Here is a 19,946-nt window from a genome sequence, read left to right on the forward strand (position 1 = left end):
TCAGAAGCGACAGCATAAAGACCAGAAACGACACAGCCAGTCTGTCTCATCCAAAGGTAAGAAAACCCAACAACCAGCATGTCTAAAACTGTCTAATTAACACGTTATATCGTCTTTGTTTAATCTATTTCTTGGCTGCAAGCCGCTGCCAAGCAGCTGCCACAGACTCCAGGAAGTTACTGCTGCCCGCCAAGAAATAGTCCGACACAAAGCCTTCCTAAAATGGCCAATTGTTGTTTTTACATTTCGGCTTTTGTAAAGATTAAACAAACGAGATATAACGCATTAATTAGCGAGCTTTAGCGGTACTTGTAGGAGGGTTTTGTTACCCTTGGACAGAGCCAGACTAGCTGGTTCACCCTGTTTCTAGTCTTTATGCTAAGCTAAATGTCTGCTAGCTGTAGCTTCACATTCATCGTACATACACGAAGAGTGGGATCAAGTTTAGAAGAAGAAAAGCTCGTGACTCACCTTCCTCCCACAACAGTATCCCAGGCCCTGCATGACGGGATCGATCTCCGACTCAAACACTTCAGCCAGCTTGGAGCAGTACTTGTAGACGCGGGACGTCTTGCGGTTGTACAGCCAGGCGTTGTTGAACATCAGCCAGATATCCTCGACGTACTGCCAAGGCTCTTGGTACTGTCCCGTGTCCAGCTTCCGCTTGATGGTCGACAGGTCCATGGGGTTCTTCACGATGTCAAAGTAGTCCTGGTTTGGGATTCGAGTGGCAGGTGGAGGTAAAGTTCAGGAGTTAAAAAGGGTCAGAGGAGGGAGAGAAGAGAGAGCAGCGAGATGGCGGGAGGGTTTGGTCGTCCGAGGGACCAAGATGAGAGAGATGGGGGAGAAGAGTATGATCATCATCATCATCATCATCATCATCAGCGTTGTGGTCATCAGGTGAAGGTGTGATGAAGGCGTCGACCGGGTGGGACCAGAGTAGGGAGAGAAGAGGGTGCAGGGGGACAATGTTGTTGAGCGCTGCAGAGAAGAAGGTTCGCGTGCAAACAGAGAGACATGACAACTTCTGCCCTCCAGCTCTCCGCTTTGCACCCTACAGTTTAAGACCGATCTGTGCTGCAAACAGGGACCAGGCGACCGCCACAAGTCTGTCCGGTCCTCTGCTGCTCATATAACCACAGTCCAAAAAATGACGGATAAGATCGCATTTTACAGGACTGCAACTACTACTACTGCAACTGAAGCAAGCCTTACGGAAATCATCTCAAATCGTCAATTTGAGTTAAAAGTGCGTTTGCTCATTTTGCAACTCAGTGCTGGACACTGTCCAGCAGCTGGGGGGAATGGCTCTCTGCTGAAGAATGAAAGCAAACAAAGCTTTCAGGCCCAGGAAGCAATCAAGGTGCAAAACCAAGAAGAAACAGAGCAGCGGCAACAGCAACAGGCAGACACAGATTTACTGTTCTGAGCATCAGAGTGGTTGGCGTTAACAATGCCAGCAGCGTGAGTGGCAAGATGATGGCAGAGTTAAAGCCAACAGTGCTGAGGTGAAGCAAATGTAAGAGGGACGGATGAGCCTCCGAGTTGTTTTCCTTTTCCCGTCGTCTGCCCTCCGCTTTGTCTCTAACTCTAACGCCATTTGAGAAAGCAGCGGAGAAGAGGGCGAGGAAATGAAAGGCTTTTTAGAGATTCAAAAAAAAAAAAAAAAAAAAAGAGAGGAGGAGGTGTGAGTTTCAAAGAGCAGGGTCCATCTCGGTGTCACCATGGCAACAAGAGTTAGGAAACAGACCCTCATCTCTGAATGGATCCACTCACATGAACAAACAAGTGATGCATATTACCATGTCAGCCTCCAGAGCCACATTTCTCATTAATATCACAACAGTGATTAGAAATCCAACCAGGCTGTGAGGATCTTACGCTTTTAATAAGCGGCCGAATGATTATGTGAATATGACGCTGCGTGATTATACAACAGAGGAAAGTTGCATCACTTGACTGTGGAGGTTCCTGAAGGGAGGCGAGCCAATAGCCTGGTGCTTGCTCATCAGCGCTCTAAAACTGGCATTTATCAAACTGCACGAGGCAGCGGGAAGACGGACGCTGTCACTCCGTTTTCAATGCAACAATGACTTTTCCTCTATTTGAGCACATATTGAGGCTTATCAAGTTCTCCTTTATCCCCTAATTTGTATGCAATGAGGGTAAAGGTATTGTCCCACCTCTACACACTGCCCACCTGAACACCGACACACTACTACTGGTGAGGAACTGAACTAGAACGCTAGCAATGGAGTACTAGGATGGAGACTACCAAAATCAAGATTCAAATGAAAACCTAAAAATTTGATGTGGAAAAGACAAACGTCAAACAAGATTAAAGTGATAAATGAAAGCAATTGGCTCATGAACCATGGTTAAACCAAATCCTTTGGACTTTGCTCATGGAAATACAGTGTTGACATGTCTCCATTCTCTCCTCACTGGGTTTGGAGTGCGATGAAAGACAAACAGCTATGAATTAATTAGTACTAATACTGCGATTCTTGGGCCATGTAATATAATAATAAAGATAAAAAACCCTAAATTTTAATGTCAAAATCTGTAATTACTCAGCCAAACTTTTAGTTGTTTATCTGATTTGCATTTATCATTTACTTTTTGTCCTTCACTACAGTTTCAAAGTAAAGGCAAATGTTCATAAGAGTCATTGCTTTGATTTATAAATGACAAGAAGTTTCAAAAAAAGAGAGCACACAGACACACGCGCTCACACAGACAGCCATAAACACACTTTTCAAAATCTCATTTTCTTAACTTCTGACATGCAATGGAAGAAAAACTAACAAAAAGATTAAAGAAAACTGGAGGCAAATATATGAAATAAATCCAGAAAATATGACAACTATGACAAAGAAGGAAAAACATTTAAGATGAAAAAAGGAAACATAAATAAATAAAAGCTACGTTTTCAGAGGAGTTGAAGCAAAATGGCAGCCAGTGCAGTCCCTTACCAGGTTAGTTTTGTTACTAGTTCGAATACGTACGGGTATTCCCAGTAACTGGGGGTCCACCGGCTGACGGAAGGGAAGGGACTCAGGGTCCTGCCGGTACAAAGCTTCCAGGGTGGGCATGAGAGCCTGACGCAGCTCCTCCGGCTTAAAGACTGGAAGTGAGGGAGTGAGAAAAACAAATGAGAAATGAAAGAGGTTTAAAGATGGAAGGTGGAGGGAGACGAGAGGGAGCCTCTCCTCTCTGCTGCATCTGAGGACGGCTGCCAGTAAAACTCCACCGACTGCATCATGTGATCGTTAAACAGCCGAGTTAAGGTGTATCAAGACACAGTCGGTGTGTAGGACTTTACACAGACAAAACTAAAGGCACCGGTGCTTTCAGGCATATCGCACACTGATGGCTACAAGCCTTGAGTGAATCAAATTTCAACGAACCACTATGTTAAAGTTTGGAGCTATGTTTACTCACCGCTCCACTACGACTCACAGGGCTGGTGGGTGAGATAACTATCGCCAGCCCAGCCAGCACTGTGTAAATTCATACAATTTTATTCAACAGATGCCATTTATACCTTTGACCTCTGTCTCAAAACTGTCTGCAAACCATTCGTCTTTTGTGGAGCAAGTTTTACTCCCTGCTCCGCCTCCTTAAGTGGATCCTCTGATCACATCATTTCCATTCAAACATCATCATCAAACTTACTTTTCTTCTTGCTCTGGGCGCTGGCTGGGGAGCTGTTAGTGGCTGTTGACCCTGACCCCTCCTCTTCCTCTTTGGGCTCTTTCTTCACCTCCGGCTTCTTGTCTTCACCTGTTGCTACTGACGATGACACCGAGGATGAAGATGTATCCATGGGCTCACCTTTACACCCATCTCCTGACGGCTTCTCTTTCTTTATCTGAGAGGAAAATTCAAGTGTCAGCATGATGATTCTAAAAAAAACGGAATATGAAGACCTAAAAAGAAATGATACTAAACTCTAGTCAAAACATGTCAGACATTAAGACTTTTCCACGATTTTCAGACACCGCCATGAGAGCGTCGGTAAGTCAGCGTGGACATTTTTACCTCTGGTTTCTCCTCCGTCTTCATGTCAGGCTGACCCTTTCCCATCTTCCCCTTGCCTTCTCCTTGGCTCTCAGCCCCTTCGTCCTCCTCCTCCTTCTTCACCTCCATTTTCACGTCTTCCTGGCTGGGAGCAGGACAGTCTGCCTGGGCGAGCTGGGAGCTGGGGTCTGTACTGCTGCTGACCGAGGCCGGAGAGGACACCTGACCATCTGCAGTCAGTGAAGGCTTTGCAGATAGCTGTGGCAACAGGACAGAGGTGGAGAGAAGGTTAGAAATGGAAAGTTAGAATCCACAAAAAAGGCACATTGTTTTGTTTTTTGTTATGTTCCCACATCCACTCACCACTCACTTTGTAAATCATGGACTTTTTGATCTTCTAAGTCTTCCTCAAACTCATTTGTGAAATAGTTTGAGTGAGTTTTTCAAGCGGTCCCTCACAAACCTTTCACTTTAATTTGTATGCATTTTTCTTGTTCCCTATGTGACAGATGAAGCTACAGAATAACTAGACTCACATGCTACTGTAACAGCGGCAAGCACCTCATGCAATTCAGAACCAAAGGCTCACTGAACCAGAGTCAGCAGGAAGCCGAGAGCGTCACTGAACGAGGCTTCAACAGGTGGTTTAAGGGAAGCGAGCCTGGGTTGGGAAAAGAGTGGTGAAAGTGAAGCAGGGTGATCTACTCACTGGGGTCTGAGGCAGCTGCAATGGCACATGAGCATTCTGGGTAGGCACCGAAGAAGCCTGACTTGCTTGTGGGCCTGAGGAAGCCACACCCCCAAGTGTCTGCTGTGGAAGGTGATTGGTCTTCTCAGAGTTCACCGCCTGCACTGATGGCTGCTGTTGTGAAGCTTGTTGTTGTTGTTGTTGCTGCTGCTGCTGCTGCTGCTGTTGTTGTTGTTGTTGTTGTTGTTGTTGTTGTTGTTGCTGCTGCTGCTGGGGGTGCTGGGGAGGGGGTAGCTGGGGTGTGCCAGGAGTCTGTGGCTGTGGGGTCTGAGATCTGGGTAACGTGGGGGGTGTTTGATGCGGCTGAGGCGTTAAGCTGCGTGCTGGTGAGGGGGAGTTTGTTCGGATGGGTGGGCAGTGAGGGTAGGAGTTGGGCTGGGTGGAGGTAGAGGATGGAGGCAGACTGGGTAAAGGCCCTGCACCACTGGCACTACCAGGCCCCATGGAACTTCCAGGGGCTCCGGACCCCGGAGCAGAAGGGGCAGACTGTGCTGCAGGGCTGCTGGCTGGGAGGGAAGGCGGCGTTGACATCTGGTTCTGATACAGAGGATAGGACACAGAGGTTAGAGAAAGATGGAAAGCCAGGGGTCCCTGCTGGTTTTCACCTAAAAACAAAAAAAAACTTTTAAAGGAATCTCTGGAAAAGATGGATCTCCAGAGTACGAGAGAACCCATTAGAAACAACATGGGTCTGACCAATTACAGTGAAAGGCTTTGCGAGACACACAACTCTGGAACTTCTGTGTGACACTTGATTTTCAATCAGTCTCTTTGAAAGCTAGAACATGAATTAATGAAATTGTAATGCCTGCCAAAAAGCACAAATAATCAGTCTTAAAGCTTCTACATAGAGCTAATAAAGAACTGTCATCCATCTCTCACAGCGGTCAAGAATTATGAGCCAAAATCCTGAAGACAGTTCATTTGATTACACAGTATTCATCAATATAAATCAATTCCTGCAGAATGGCCCTGAGGGTTGATGCCCATGTTTGTCCTCATTTGATTTCACTCAGCAGGTTTCCCACATCCGCCTGAAGACATGTTTGAATCACATCCTTTGTCTGCTTTTGCAAAGGCCCTTGGCAGTCAAACTCATCTCTGCATTACAAGTGTTTGTCACTTAATCCGTACCAGTGGCACAGCAGTCTGTGCTCCTGGCTGGTTCATGCCAACAGGACCAGAACCACGTCCAGGACTGGAACCGGGAAACTGGCCTGCAGGGAGGTACTGGTTCTGTAACTGCGTGGCATTGGGCTGACCCATCCGTGTTGGTCCCATACCCATCTGGAAACAAGACAACAGGAGACATGTGAGGTCTTCTCATTCCAGCAAACAGAGATTTCTTAAGGCAAATGTGATCTTGAAGACACTAAATGTGCTTCTTCTGTTTTTTCTGTCTCTTTGCCTTTTGTGCATCCTCCTCCTCACAGATCACAGCTGAGATGTCTCACAGTACTTAAAGTTAAAATAAAATCAACAATCCATCCGTGACTTTCAAGCATGAAGCTCCTATAAGCCTAAAGTAATCTGTGATAGAGATGGTGACAGCAGTGCCAACCTGGTTCATTGGAGCATTAAGAGGAAGAGGAGGCGTCGACCTCTGACCCATCGATGGCATCCCCATTTGACCAAATTGGTTCATTCCTAAAAGCGAAGGGGGACAGAAATGAGACATGTCAAAATGAGAGGGAAGAAATGAAAACACTGATGGTGTGTTCATACCAGGTTGTTTGAATGGGGAAAAACAAACATTTGACTGTGTTAGACTGTGTACTCCATTGGGGGGTCAGCCTGACCCATTGCATGCACTGATGGTTTAAAGTTTTCAGGTTGGAGGGCAAACTGTAAAACAGAAAGTTTGGAGTGTTTTCATTTTCTGTCTTTTCAGGCTGATTATTCTAACAAAAAAATCGTCATTTTTTTCATTATTTAGCCACTGCTTTATTTAATTATGTGGGATAACAAAGTATATCCATATGACTAAGTGAATATCAGTATGTTAGTTAATCAAAATGGATGAACTTTCATTTACAGATAACAGCTCAGGGAAAATCAATAACCAGACTTAGCTTTGGTTTTAGCTGAGGCAAGCTGCAGCGATTTCACAAGCTAGCTTGCCACTTGACATAGCACCTCTTATTTTAGCTGTCTAGTTAGCACATATGTAGTTACAGCATTTGACCTTTGGAGGGCAGTATTGTTCTCTTTGCTAACACAAAATGGAGAAAAATGGTGAGCCTGCTGAACAGACGATCATGACGCCATAACATCTGAAGTGTGGAAGCATTTTGAATGGGACACCACAGACCGGAAAACTGTGGATTAAGGTTAGCGTGTTTGCTGACGTTGTCACTCACAATTGCTATAAAGTAACATCAGCAAATGCACAAAACATGGCCAGTCAGACAAGATTTCTACTGGTGAAATTTACTTTCGTGCTGAGGCAAAAAGCGTAGTCAGGGTTAATGTGCTAACAGGCTAACAACAGAGCACAACAAAGCATTTGTAATTATGCCAATTACACTTATCAGACACGCACCTGCTGGGTTCTGCATCCTGTTGACCATCTGATTGGGTCCGGCCGGGCGGACCATGGACGGATCAGCGTGAGGACCGTCTGACAGGGTGAGAAGAGTTACATGGATCACAGTAAAACCACAGACGACTGAAATGTGTTTAAAGGGTGAGGGAAATAACTGTAGAGTGGTGCAAACAAACGTCATCATACTTGAATGTATGAGAAGAGGTGTGCACGTGTGCCTGTTCTCTTTTCTGTTCAGTGTTTCGTATCAGTGTTAATGTACATAGGTGCATGCCAAGCAACATGAATGTCACTGATCTAAAAGCAGAGCGGTCAAATTCTTTTCAATTATTTATATGCCAGCAGAGTGTGTGTGTCTACACATACAGAAGTGTGTGAGGGAGGTCAAAACAGTATGTGTACATACTTGTGGGTTGCCCCGGGGCCATGGGCGGCTGTCCCATGCTGGGCGGCCCCTGTGGGAGGCCTGGCGAGGCTATGCCAGGTTGTCCCGGCATCATGCCCTGCTTCTGGAGTCGCGTCCTCCTCTTCTCCTCCAGCTCCTTCTGGATCTTGTAGATCTTCTCTGCCAGCAGGTGGTAATACTCGGCCTAGAAGGGATGCAACATAAGAGAGGAAGGATGTGACAGGATACATCACTACAGTGCACAAAATAAATACTTCTACGGCCTCATCCCTGAAGTGGAAGCTGATGATTATACTACAATACCTTACACTCTACACGCGTTCCTTACCCTACTGTTGGCCGACTCGTACATGTCCCCCTCTACTTTTCGAGCGTAAGCCACCAAATTCTCCATCCGCCGATCCTTCAGCGCAGCCGGATCCGGAGTAGGGAAGATAGCCTGCACGCTGCTCTCACACATGCAGAAACAGAAAAGACATACAGTGACAGTTAAATTGAGGGCACAGGCACTAAAATTCACATCCAGCTCTCATTCATACTGAGATTTTCTGAGGGAACTTGCAGGTCATAAGACTCACAGCTTGTGAACAAGGTGGTTGCGAAGGTCCTGCGTGATGTCTTCATGCCAAGACTTCCTCATGCCTGCAGCAGAAGGAGGAGTCGCCGTGGGCATGGAGCCCAGGTTCCCCACACCATCATTCATCAAGCTAGGGAAAGCGACAGACAAGAAGGGAAGGAAGGAGTAAGACTTTAAAGTCTCTTATATGACAGCAGCAAGAAGTAAAAAGCTGTGACCAATGAAACGCAGTCCTACCTCTGTGCATTCATGTTGCTGTGCAACATGGCGTTTGGCAGTAGGCTGGACTGCTGGTTGGGGGGTTGCACACCCACTCCACCATTCACTCCCATAGAGTTTCCTCCTGCAAAGAGACAGATATAGAGTTTGAAGGATATGCTTTTGTATCCATTAAAAGTCAAACTTAAGTAACAAAGATGTTGACCAGGAGTCAATGAACAGCTGGAAGAGATCATGGAGGATAATCCATTCTATACAAACACCTGTTATCAAGTTACTTAAGTTTCACACAGAGGTCCTGTGGTGACACCTGAGCCTGCAACATTTACAGATTAAAAACCATGAGATGTGCTTGATCGCTCTGAAAAAATCAGGTACGCGGACCTTTGATTTGAGATTATTTTGTCACACGCAGTGGTCCTAATAGGTTACCATATCATTTGTAACATGCACAATGACATGACAAACTAACCCATGGTGTTTAGAGGCCTCATCCCAGGCTGGCCCTGCAGCCCCTGGTTTGGCATGTTGGCCTGCGGTGGCTGCTGTGGCATCTGGTTGCCCTGGTAAGTGAGACCCAGAGCAGCGTAGGCCCTCTCTATGGAGCTGGGGTCAATCTGGTTGGGAGGGTTCAGGTTGGGAGTGTTGGACTGTCCACCAGGCACCCCTGAACCTAAAGCGTTCACCAAACCCACCCCTGCACTGTTGACAAGAGCTGTCAAGAGAACGAGGGTGTTGATGGGAGACAGAGAGGTGAAGAGATAACAAAGTGTGAGGATCTGTAGATTCAGGCCTACTGTACAGCACTTCAGCGTTAAGTTAAAGTTCAATCATTTCAAGGCAGATGATGTGTAATAATTCAATAAGAGCAATGAGCATGCATACTGCTCAAGACACACAGAGACACTCACACTGCTGATTCCTCTTGTCTCCAGCGTTTTTCAGTGGCAGGCATACAGGACAGTCATGTCGTGTGCAATTCTTCCAATGAGAAATGATCTGTCTGGATGAGGCACAGTGCGCCACTGGGGGAGAGGAGACAGAAAGGGAGAGAAGTTTGAGAAAAGGGAAGAGAAGTGAAAAACAGGAGGGCCAGAGAGAGGGAGAACAAGTGAAAGGAGAAATGGTGAATGAGTAAAGGAGGGAGATGAATGATGAGACAAGAAAAGGATGAGAGAAAAAAAAGGAAAACAGTCAGAAGAGTCAAAAGAAAGAGAGAGAAGCCAGAGACTAAGAAAGTTACTGTATGAGTCATTCAGGACAAGAAAACTATGTCCAGATGAGGGAAGGAGAAAGGAAAAATTACAGTAGAACAGCCAGCTAGAGAGAGAAGAACTCATTCTGATACAACAAATAACTGGAAGACAAACCAAGAGGGACATAAACAACAAACAAGAACAAGCTAAAAAAGAAAAAATGAATTGCTGCAGATACATGACAACTTTAAACACTGCCTAGTGTTTATATAAACCACACACCATAAAGCCGGCAATCAGCATAATTCAGCAGACTCACCCTGGCAGGACTTGCCAGCCTGGCAATGAGTCATGTGGTTGAGCACGTTCTTCATGGTGCGGCAGTGAGGCAGGTTGCACTGCCGCACTTCCCCATTGGCCTGCTCCCTCCGCTGGCACTTGTGCGCGTGCAGCAAGAGGACCAGCTGTTGTTGGATCAGCTTCCGTTTCTCGGGGTCTGCGGTAGGGGGTGCTGCGCCAGGACCCGCCCCGACGGCACCGAGCCCGACCTGGGCCCCTCCCACCGCTGCTGCTCCGCCGACGGACACGCCACCGACTGCTGTCGGCTGCGGCTGCTGAGCGGTCTTCGGACAGACGAGAGGCAAAGACGACTTTAAGAATAAGTATTATTTACAACACTGCATTGATCAGGTGTCACTTCCATTGGCTAATTTAATCACAGCTTGACAACTAACAGCGACTAATGTTTCCTACACTTCGTGGTCCTACATCTGGAAAAAAATGTATAAGTGTAGCAGATTTTCTAACGTCACCATTACTAGTCTGTCTACGTGATATAGATGAAGCGTTAACTGTTGAAAGAACTTGTAAAGCTTTTAATCATTGTAGCAAAGTCCACGTCTTTTGTCTAATACCTTTAACAGCTGAAAGTTACTAACTCTAACTAATGAAATCTTAAATGCTCTGTGAGCAAAAGGAGCAAATAGTCAGTTTCAGAACTACGTTTGCAGCTATTCTATGATCAAAAACAGGAGACGAGCGTCTAAAGAATGAACGAGACCGTTCTCAAAAAATACAATATCTGATTTTAATTATGGTCAAATGATAATAAGCATTATAAATAATGAAAGCTTGTACTGCAACAGAGCTACTGACACAATGCTCTGCTGTCTTCAGATGACTGCCTCGTTTATCAATTCATCCCTGAAGTCCAACTTTCACTAAAACTGCAGCTCAGCCAATACCAGTAGATTTGGAGAGTTAAAAAAATCAGAAAACAACATATTGGCTGATTCTTCTTTTTCTTTTCTTTTTTAAGGTAAAACATAAAATAAACAAGACTCTTGGTACATCACCCTCAGATGTCTCTAGGGGACAAACTATGTCATTTACCTCAAACCTAGTTCAGTGCTGAAACTTCACTGAGGTAGGAAAGTCTACTGTACTGGCAAGTTGAGCTCCTTCTCTACTAAAACCTAATTTAAGACAAACCTATCAATGTTTTTCCTCCTATTCCCCAGAGGACCCAGTCAGATCTGCTTCCCTTTTGAGACGACTATGAGTTTGTCAAAAACATCTCTGTCGATTTCAGATTTGTCTGTAAAAGTGAGTCATTTCCGAATGAAACTGTTGAGTGGCTTCGGACACCTGCACCAACCATACACTGCTTACTGATCGCATAGTTAGTACAAATGATGCTCTAATGTTACTGTAAAGCATAGACTACCAGTTCCATTATGTTTTGTAGACAAGTTTAATTCACAAAAATACTACCAAAGAGTGAAAAGAAGACTTTTACAGTTTGCTGTATCCTAATAGTAATAATAATAATAATCCTCCTGTCAGGGTTGAGCAGACCAAAACATAACTAACGTATCATTGTCAGTATCATTGCAGTTGTCTGTTATCACAGAGCTGTACCGTAATGGAAAGAAAGAGGAAAAAGTCTGACATGAAGTTAAATGCAAAAATACATCTTGCTCAAGCAAAGTGGGTTAGACAGGTGCAACAGAGGATGTTCACCTGGACTGCAACTTCCATAAAGACCCTGGTGCTGAGCCAAAACATCCCAATAAAATCATTAAATCTAAATTTAAAAGTGGTTGTCTGCAATGAGTTTGTACTTTTGAGCTTTTTGTTGTGGAGGAACTGGTTTCTCTACCTCTTCCACTCATAAACATTAACAATCATTTGTTTATCACATGCTATCCAAGTCAAGTCACAAAGGCACAGAAAAAAATGAATTTTAGAAAAAGCTACCGGCTACAAACGGATCTAAGTCTGCTCTGAGTCTTTCCATTGGTCTGTCTGTGAACCGTGTGTGTGGGACTCCTTTTGCCTCCTGTGAAATCTAGCCTCTCCTCATGTATTAGACCTTCTGCAGCATTCATTTTTTCTGAGTTTAACGACTTCAGTTCTGCATTAACGACGATATAACAACATCCACATTCAACGTTGACATGTTACCGCGCACGAGATGAACTAGTTTGTATGACAGGTCATCCGAGTTTGTTTGCAGCTATCAAAAGTGCAACAGTGGGTTTGAAAAGCCTGCAGACGGTGTGCTGTACTTGTTTGTACACATAAGACATAATGGGAGAAGTTGGGTGAACAATCGAAAGAAAAAAAAGCTTGAGAGTGAAGTTCACATCCTGTCTAGTTCTCTACCTTCGTACAGCTGGCCAATCACTGAGTGATGAAAGTGGGTGGGATTGTCAAAATAGTTGACAAATGGAAAATTACAGAAATTGCTGGGAGCAGTCTATTGTTGGTTTTGAGCTCTTTACAGTAAGAAATATGCAGAGTATCATCAGACTCATCCTTTAACCAGGCACTAGAATCTCATCCATGAGGGACTTCAGGGACAACTGAAAACTACAACATGGATGACTGACACTAAATGCCTTTGAGACGCAGTTCAGAACAGAATGATGTGCCAAAGGATTTTTTAGCTCTACTTTAGAAATCCGAAAGACTTCAGTTAAAAGTGAGCTCAGTCTACAGTGACATTAGCAGCTTCTATGGTGGCTGCAGAGTTTATACAGAACAGAAACAAACAAATCCTACCATGCCAGGCATGCCTTGACCCGGTGGTGCCTTCTTGTCCATGTTGAATTGGGTGGCCATATTGTTGGGCAGGCCCGCCTTATTCTGGAGCTGTGGGCCCAGCCCTGCTCCAGGAAGCCCCTGGCCAGCAGACTGGCCGTACGGACCACCATAGGGGCCCGCATTGGCCATCATATTCATCTGGAGACCAGGGTGTGCAGAGGAAATGAGAAAGATGAGAAGGAGGAGAGACGGTATGGAGATGTAAGAAGAGGAAGAAATAAATTAGAAGATCAAATGAATTAACTTTTCAAGCAGCCAGTCAACTGATATAAAAACATTCAAGGAGGAAATATGGAGGTATCACAAGAGCTGCTGCGTTTGCTGGTGCACTGCTGCGGTGGTGAGGCCAATATAGTTATGCTAAAGTTTAGCATGGCTCGCAATACTGCCTTCTCAACTTTAGAACAAAATCACAACCGTCGTGTGACATATAGACGAGCAAAGAGGTTAACCATCAATACCACAGAGCCAACAGTGATGTGGCTGTGAGTCCAACACATGCACACAACCACACTCACACCTGCTCTGGAAACTCGTTTTCAGCAGTCTGACATCAGTAAGTGCTACAGTCTGCATTGTCACTTGGATCTGAAAAGACCTGAAACCTGAAAATACTGTTTAACTGAATCAAACCCAACTGCAAATGACTTTTAGGGTGGAATTATCACAAATCTTCCGTTTTGAATGAATTAACTAAACTCGAGGTCCAATTTAGAAATTCTATCCAGGCCAATCAGGCACATTTCCATCGATTCTGAGCAGCAATTTCAAACTTTAACATTTTACAGACAGTATTTATGGGTCAATGGGCTGTAACAGGAACATCCCCAATAATGCTCTTAGATGTGTGTTCCCACTACACCCAAGTGACCATGGTGACATGAATACATTGACAGAATGTTTTCAACTCTTGAGTTAGTGCTGTCCTTAATCTGATATATTGCACTTACAATAAACAGCAGAATTCAACGTCCAGAATTCTAACAATGCCAAAACTTGTCTAGTGTAAAAGGAGTAGGTCACCTTTGAAGATCTACATGCAGGGGTGGGATTCAGCACAGCAACAAAACCACAACTTGTTTAGACCAGCATTTGGAGCATGTAAGCCTTGGTTAAAGTTTTCAGCTTACCCTGATGTTCACTATAAGATAGATGCTACTGAGATATCAACTCCTGGCTGACAACCAGACTGTGTGTAATGTCTGGACCTGCTGTGCTCTGTGTCCTTACCTTGTTCAGTGCTCCAGGTTGCTGCGGTCTCATCCCTGCCTGACCCCCGGGTCCCATTTGTTGACCGCCTTGCTGCTGTAGGGTTTCCGCCAACAGATTAGTATTGTTACCCATGCCTGCACTGCCAGGGTAACCTATTCTTGGGGAGCCATTCATCACCTGCCCCCCCATCGGGCCTTGCTGCTGTTGTCCAGGACTGCCCTTCTGGGCACCCATCATGGCAGCTGCCCGATTGAGTGCTGCCACCCCTCCAACCATCCCAACCTGCTGCATTAATCCAGGCTGCTGCTGTTGCTGGCCCTGTGGGGGCATGCCTTGAGGTCCACCAGGGGAGACACCGACGCCCCCCATCATCCCCATGGAAGCCCCTGGTGCTGTGCTGTTGGAAGTAGGGCCGCCCTGCTGCGCTGGTGCTCCAGCGCGCAGGAGCTCAGACAGCTGTTTGTGTTTTGCAGCTGCATCCTGGCCTCCCAAACCAATCCCTGCTCCGAGCCCCGTAAGACTGGTATGGAGTTGGTTGACATCCCCTCCGTTGGTTAGCCCCAGGTCAGAGGAACTGATGAGCTCATCCGGGAGGTCGTGCTCCAGGTCAAAGAGTGAACCAAAATCTAGGCATTGTGGAAAAAGAAGCAAAATTCTTACCAACCACAAAGTCAACAGCTGAGTTCAACTAAAACTTAAGATTTGCATTGAGTACAGACCCTTTTACAAGATGTTGAAGCAACTTGTGTCTTTTAAGTGTGACACAGCTCTGCCATTAGTTTGAAAACTATCAAGCATTAACCTGGAGCCCACAGTGAGGCAGCCAGTGCAGGAGTAGCTGCCTCTCACAGCCCGGACCTCCCTCCTGGGCATCAGCTTGTGGTTTGATGGGGTGCCAAACATGGAGAGTGAATGCAGTAGGGTCAGGGTGAGAAGCCGCAGAGGGGTAAACACTACAGTGTCCAGGTAGGTGTTTGTGTGCATTTGATGTACAGTTACAGTTAGTGCATAAACAGAAAAGGTCTTGAAGAAGTCTTATCTACTGCGACAGGAGGCCAATTTAAAAAAGGGAAAGTTGTTTGGGATTTATAGATATATATATATTTCAATACACTCTCGATCTCTAAACAGGAAAAGCAGCACTATGTCCACTTTCAGTCACAGTCACAAACCAAGCTGTTCTCTTCAGAAGGCCCCATGAAAACATGCACAGTTTGACTGTTATGATGGCTTCTGACATGCCAACATCTGTCTGCCTTATCTTGAAAATCAATGCTACCACAGATCCACTGTGCCAGTGTTTGACTTGATTCAGGAGACTAGATGCAGCCCCTCCTCACTTTTCTCACTGCATTAGGGGGCCAAATACTGTCGGAAATTTGCACATGCATCAAAAATCCACAGTATTTTCTGACACAGCTGGAGAGCTGGTAGTGTGGCCATCAAACTTTCTAAAGTTTACATGGAAAAACTCGGAAAATAGAAGAAACGATTTTATGCTATTGGCAGTGCTTATATAATAAGACAGCGAATAACAGCGTCACAGTTCTGCTTCTCGTTAGACGTGGATACAAGAGGAGATGATGCGAAGAGTTTACGGCTTCTTGCTCAATATGTGTAAAATAATTCGGTTGCAGTAACAGTTTAATTCTCAGTCGAGGTGAAGCGCATCCAGGTGGTCTGCTTGGGATAAGCGTTGAATCACTTTGAAAAGTGAAGCGCAAACAGCGCAGCGCGGTGTCACTGTGCAGAGTCAGACAATGGAGGGGAACAAGAATGGGCTTCGTCGGTAGTACAATTGAGAAACTAAAAGCCATTTGAACAAAAGACATGAAAGAAGACGTTTCAAAGACGGCGGCCAATTTTGCGTTTTCATTTAAACGCGGTAACAGTTAAAATGGACAGGCAGCTACATACTGGTCTGAACAACAGCGCTTTGCGCAACTTTAATGAAGTGTCGAACAATAGCTAGCCGGCGAACGACAATAGTTCACGAAAAACAGTATCGGCTAACAACACGTGAAGTGCACGAAATTCATGGCCGCAAAGGTTTTTACAGTGAGAACGAAAATGGTTCAAATGAACAGAAAAGGTTCCTCCGGTGGCCAGTAAGGTCTGAGCAGGTTTACCATCACTTATTTTGTTTGCTAACCAGCGACCGAGCACAGCTGAGCCGGTCCGACTGGGTTATCTGCCGAAATTAGCTCGTTAGCTAGCTAGCTCGGTTACCGTTACTTTCTCCTGAAGCTAGTTTGCCTCGGTTATTTGTCTCCGTGTCTACGGACTGTTTTGAAGCCCGTTGTTTAATGTGTATGTGCCATCATTCTTCTGACTGATTAACTTTTAGAGTACCTAGAAAACTTGAAACAAACTGGGGTGACTCGACTCTTCCATTGTTTGGAGGTGGACCTTATAGTTAGTAGCTAGTTAGCCTGTTGAGGCTAACGCATCAAAACATCCCTGTTGGAAAGTTTCTTGAGCCGCCAGCACTTCATCGTATTTTGTCTTTAGCGACCTAAACTCTCAGATTAGCCCCTTTTAAATCAAGCAACGAGTAATGTTCATGTTTGAATGCATTAGTTATGGAACTAATGCTGACACAACTCTGTCAGATGAACTATGTTGGTGTGCAACTTTGCAGGAACTGACCAGTAATTAACCAAAACAGCCTTAGCTAGTTTACGTTTAATGTCCAGCTAACAATGCATGCAGCATATTTACCATTTCCATCACTCGCAGACACCGACAGAGCTGGAGAGGACAGCTTGGGCCTCTTGGCTGAAGGCGGGCCGGACTCCAGGACATTATCGGCCATATTTTTTGACGAATTAAAAATAAATGCTGTAGATCCACGGGGGGCAAACGCTATTTCCTTTATTTGCGTCTCCTTGTCCCTTGAAGAAATGCTTCTGATCGTTCCCCCACCGCTCGGGGACGGTAGGGGAGAAGACAGCAATGCTGAACTCCTTCCCTCACAGTTCTCCCTCTCAGCAGATATCAGTCCCCCTCCCCTGTCGGAGATTTGGTTTCTTCACAGATTTCAACAGGAGGTGGGAAGGTGGAGTCGGCAAAAAAGGCAAGCGTGCGGCCCTCTGACAACCTCATGTAGCCTCTTCTGCGACTCAAAAAATGTCCCAAGATCCGCGCTGCACTCAGTCCCGTCCGCCATAGTCGGCAAAGAAATCCTGCATTTCAGGTCTGAATCGCTCCAGCGGAGGGTGTCGGCCAGGGCACGGAAATGTTAATTGTGATCCAACCACACACGCCAGGAGTGTCCCTGCGTTAACTTCTGGAGGTCGCTCTCTCATGCAACAGTTACCAGATCCTCGGTTGCATTTGCAATTTCTCTCACCTGAGCGGACATCTCTCTGCTGGCAATGCCCCCGGCTCCTTCACGCCTCCAAGACCGGTGTGTGAAGACCACCAGCAGTCGTTTTAAAACGCAATTAAAGCGTCAGTTGTCCTCTCAGGTGCAATACTGAGACAAACAACTTGCATTGGCTTAACAGCAACTCATTAATAGCACAACAGTTCTGCAGAAAACACTGAACTCCCACACTTCCTCAGATGAACAAATCTTTATATTTCCATGCATGAGGTCTCTTCTTCATGTGCATGCTGCCTAAACTGTGCACTTAGTGTTCGACCATGCAAGGCACTGGGTCAGAAAGGACAGAGTCGTATTGCACATTTGGTTGTTGCAACCCTTTTTGCGCGATTATGCCTATTGCAGTCAGCAGGGTTTGGCAAAGGTTGGAAATAGAAAATCTTGTCAAAAAAAAAAAAAATCGCTCCTCTTGTGCAATCGATGCTGATGCAGACTTGTATTTCTGTGAGTGAACAGTTCTTGGGGGCAAATCACAGCGCGGATTGCCAATCAGCGGGCAGTCAGATTGATCCAATTAGTTTTATTTTGCAGAGGACGATCCGTGGGGTTACTTATCCTGCGCTCCACGAGAGGTTCCTCCTCCGGGTTTCGCGTGGTTTTAACACTTTAAATCTCCGATCATGCAAAGAATGGTGATATTCTCCAAAAATATACCGGCCACCCACTGCTGATAGGATGTCTTGGCAAGGCAAGTGAGAAGAAAAAAGATCTTCACCAGAGAGAAAAGGGAAAAAAAACGGAGCACAGCTACGGCGACAGGCGAAAATGTGATAAAAATTGACGGCGGCTGGCTGAGGATTTATGGCTCTTTCGGAAGCGGAAAGCTTCGGATCCGCACACTAACGCTGACACCCCTCGAAAATATTTTGGGCTGACAAAATCCTCTCATTGACTCTTTGTGATGGAGAATGCCCCCCTTCGTGTTGATCCTGGCAATTTTCCCCCTTCTCTTTAAACCCGTCTTTCTTTCCACCTCTCCCTTCTGCCCGGCAGCAATTTATTTATATAATTGTCTATGCGGACTCTTTCCTTCCTCCGCGACGGACACATACTGATTTTTCATGTTGATGTTTTCCCTTTTTCGCAGCTTTTCTTCCTCTCTCTGATAATATATAGCTCTCTTCCGCCTCTCCTCTGTCTCCGCTCCGCAAAATTACCCCCTTCCTTGGATTTTTCGGAGTATTTCCTTCTCATGCACACATATAGATCGCCGACTCGCTTTTCCCTCCACTGACGTCTTATCTTTTTGCTGATGCTTTCTCTCTCTTGATAACACGGACGGGATTTCGCCACTCTTTCTTCCCGCGGCGGTTCCCGGAGCGGCTGCAGTCGGCTGCCGGAGTCGCTCCTTCCCTCGGTTATCTCCTCCTGTTTCTGACGGTCTGTCCGCACAAACAAAATGGCGGCTTGTTGTTTCTACTCCTCTGATACGGGGGGGAGGGTTGGAGGTACAGCAACATTAGGCGTGAAGGGGAGGAGGGAGGGAGGAAGGGAAGAAGAGGGGAGGTTGTCTTCGTAGGTGTTCGGGATTGTCCGGAACCGGTTCCGGGCTCTTTCGGCAATCGCTGTTTTCAATCAGTAGGTGACAGTGGCGCTCCACAGATTTGATGAGTGGTGGAAAGGAACGGACTACATTTACTCAAGTACAATTTAGAGGTACTTGTACTGTACTTTGATTTTTATATTTTATGCTTCTTTATACTTTTTAAAGTACTTTTTGCTGACAATACTTCTGTTCTTTTACGTAAGTAAAACATTCAATTCAAACCTGCAATGGAATAGTTTTGTTATTACTTCTTTTACTGAAATAAGTACCTGAATACTTCTACCACCACCGTCTTTGTTCACCGACTTGTCCATGTTTTAAATGTAGTCATCACATTCAAAATGCTGCATGTGGAAAAATTCAAGTGAAATAACAATAAGCAAAACACATTTTTGAATGAAGTCATACATCACGTACAACCAAGAGGTACATATCAAACCTTTTCTATTCCAACACCTCAACTGAAGGTATCTGCTGATACCAAGTACCAATCCAACACAGTGCTCTCCCTTTCACCAAATTTAAAATCTGTATACCTGAGCCACGGAACTCATTGGGATCATTTTTGTGTACAGTAAAGCAACATAAGGTCAGTGAACATCACTCCATCCTTGCTTGTGAGCAACTGAGCCTTATGAGGATGTTCCTTTCATACCCAATCATGATACTATCACCTGTTACCAATGTACCTGTTTACCTGTGGAATGTTCCAAACAGGTGTTTTGGAGCGTTCCACATCTTTCCCAGTCTTTAGCTGCCCCTGTTCCAACTTGGTTGGAACATGTTGCTGCATCAGATTCAGAATAAGCAGATATTTACAAAAATCAATGAAGTTCATAATGTGAAACATTCAATGTTTTGTCTGTGCTGTTTTCAACTGAGTATATGTCAAAAAACAATTAGCAAGTTTTTACACAGCATCCCAACTTTTTTCAGATGATCTACTATCTACTGTTGTGGCAAAATTAGCTATGGATT

The 19,946-nt window shown here is 45.3% G+C and overlaps 1 protein-coding gene across 2 annotated transcripts in view; it reads right to left on the reverse strand.

The window, feature by feature from the left end:
- Positions 1-18,844, reverse strand: part of ep300b (EP300 lysine acetyltransferase b) — a 33,431-nt gene extending 14,587 nt beyond the window's left edge. For both annotated transcript variants that reach the window (XM_076753598.1, XM_076753597.1), the window contains exons 1-18: positions 16,756-18,844; positions 14,053-14,660; positions 12,781-12,960; positions 10,034-10,337; positions 9,430-9,543; positions 8,991-9,233; positions 8,537-8,642; positions 8,301-8,429; positions 8,051-8,168; positions 7,723-7,906; positions 7,314-7,391; positions 6,333-6,418; positions 5,906-6,058; positions 4,733-5,308; positions 4,045-4,281; positions 3,679-3,874; positions 3,009-3,127; positions 472-711 (exon numbers count right to left, since the gene is read on the reverse strand). In XM_076753598.1, the coding sequence (XP_076609713.1) occupies positions 472-711; positions 3,009-3,127; positions 3,679-3,874; positions 4,045-4,281; positions 4,733-5,308; positions 5,906-6,058; positions 6,333-6,418; positions 7,314-7,391; positions 7,723-7,906; positions 8,051-8,168; positions 8,301-8,429; positions 8,537-8,642; positions 8,991-9,233; positions 9,430-9,543; positions 10,034-10,337; positions 12,781-12,960; positions 14,053-14,660; positions 16,756-16,849 (3,765 nt within the window). In that variant the 5' untranslated portion in view covers positions 16,850-18,844. The remainder of the gene's footprint in view (positions 1-471; positions 712-3,008; positions 3,128-3,678; positions 3,875-4,044; positions 4,282-4,732; positions 5,309-5,905; positions 6,059-6,332; positions 6,419-7,313; positions 7,392-7,722; positions 7,907-8,050; positions 8,169-8,300; positions 8,430-8,536; positions 8,643-8,990; positions 9,234-9,429; positions 9,544-10,033; positions 10,338-12,780; positions 12,961-14,052; positions 14,661-16,755) is intronic.
- Between the last annotated feature and the right edge of the window lie 1,102 nt (positions 18,845-19,946).

Source organism: Chaetodon auriga, chromosome 16 (assembly GCF_051107435.1).
Source record: "Chaetodon auriga isolate fChaAug3 chromosome 16, fChaAug3.hap1, whole genome shotgun sequence".
Classification (NCBI taxonomy): Eukaryota; Metazoa; Chordata; class Actinopteri; order Chaetodontiformes; family Chaetodontidae; genus Chaetodon; species Chaetodon auriga.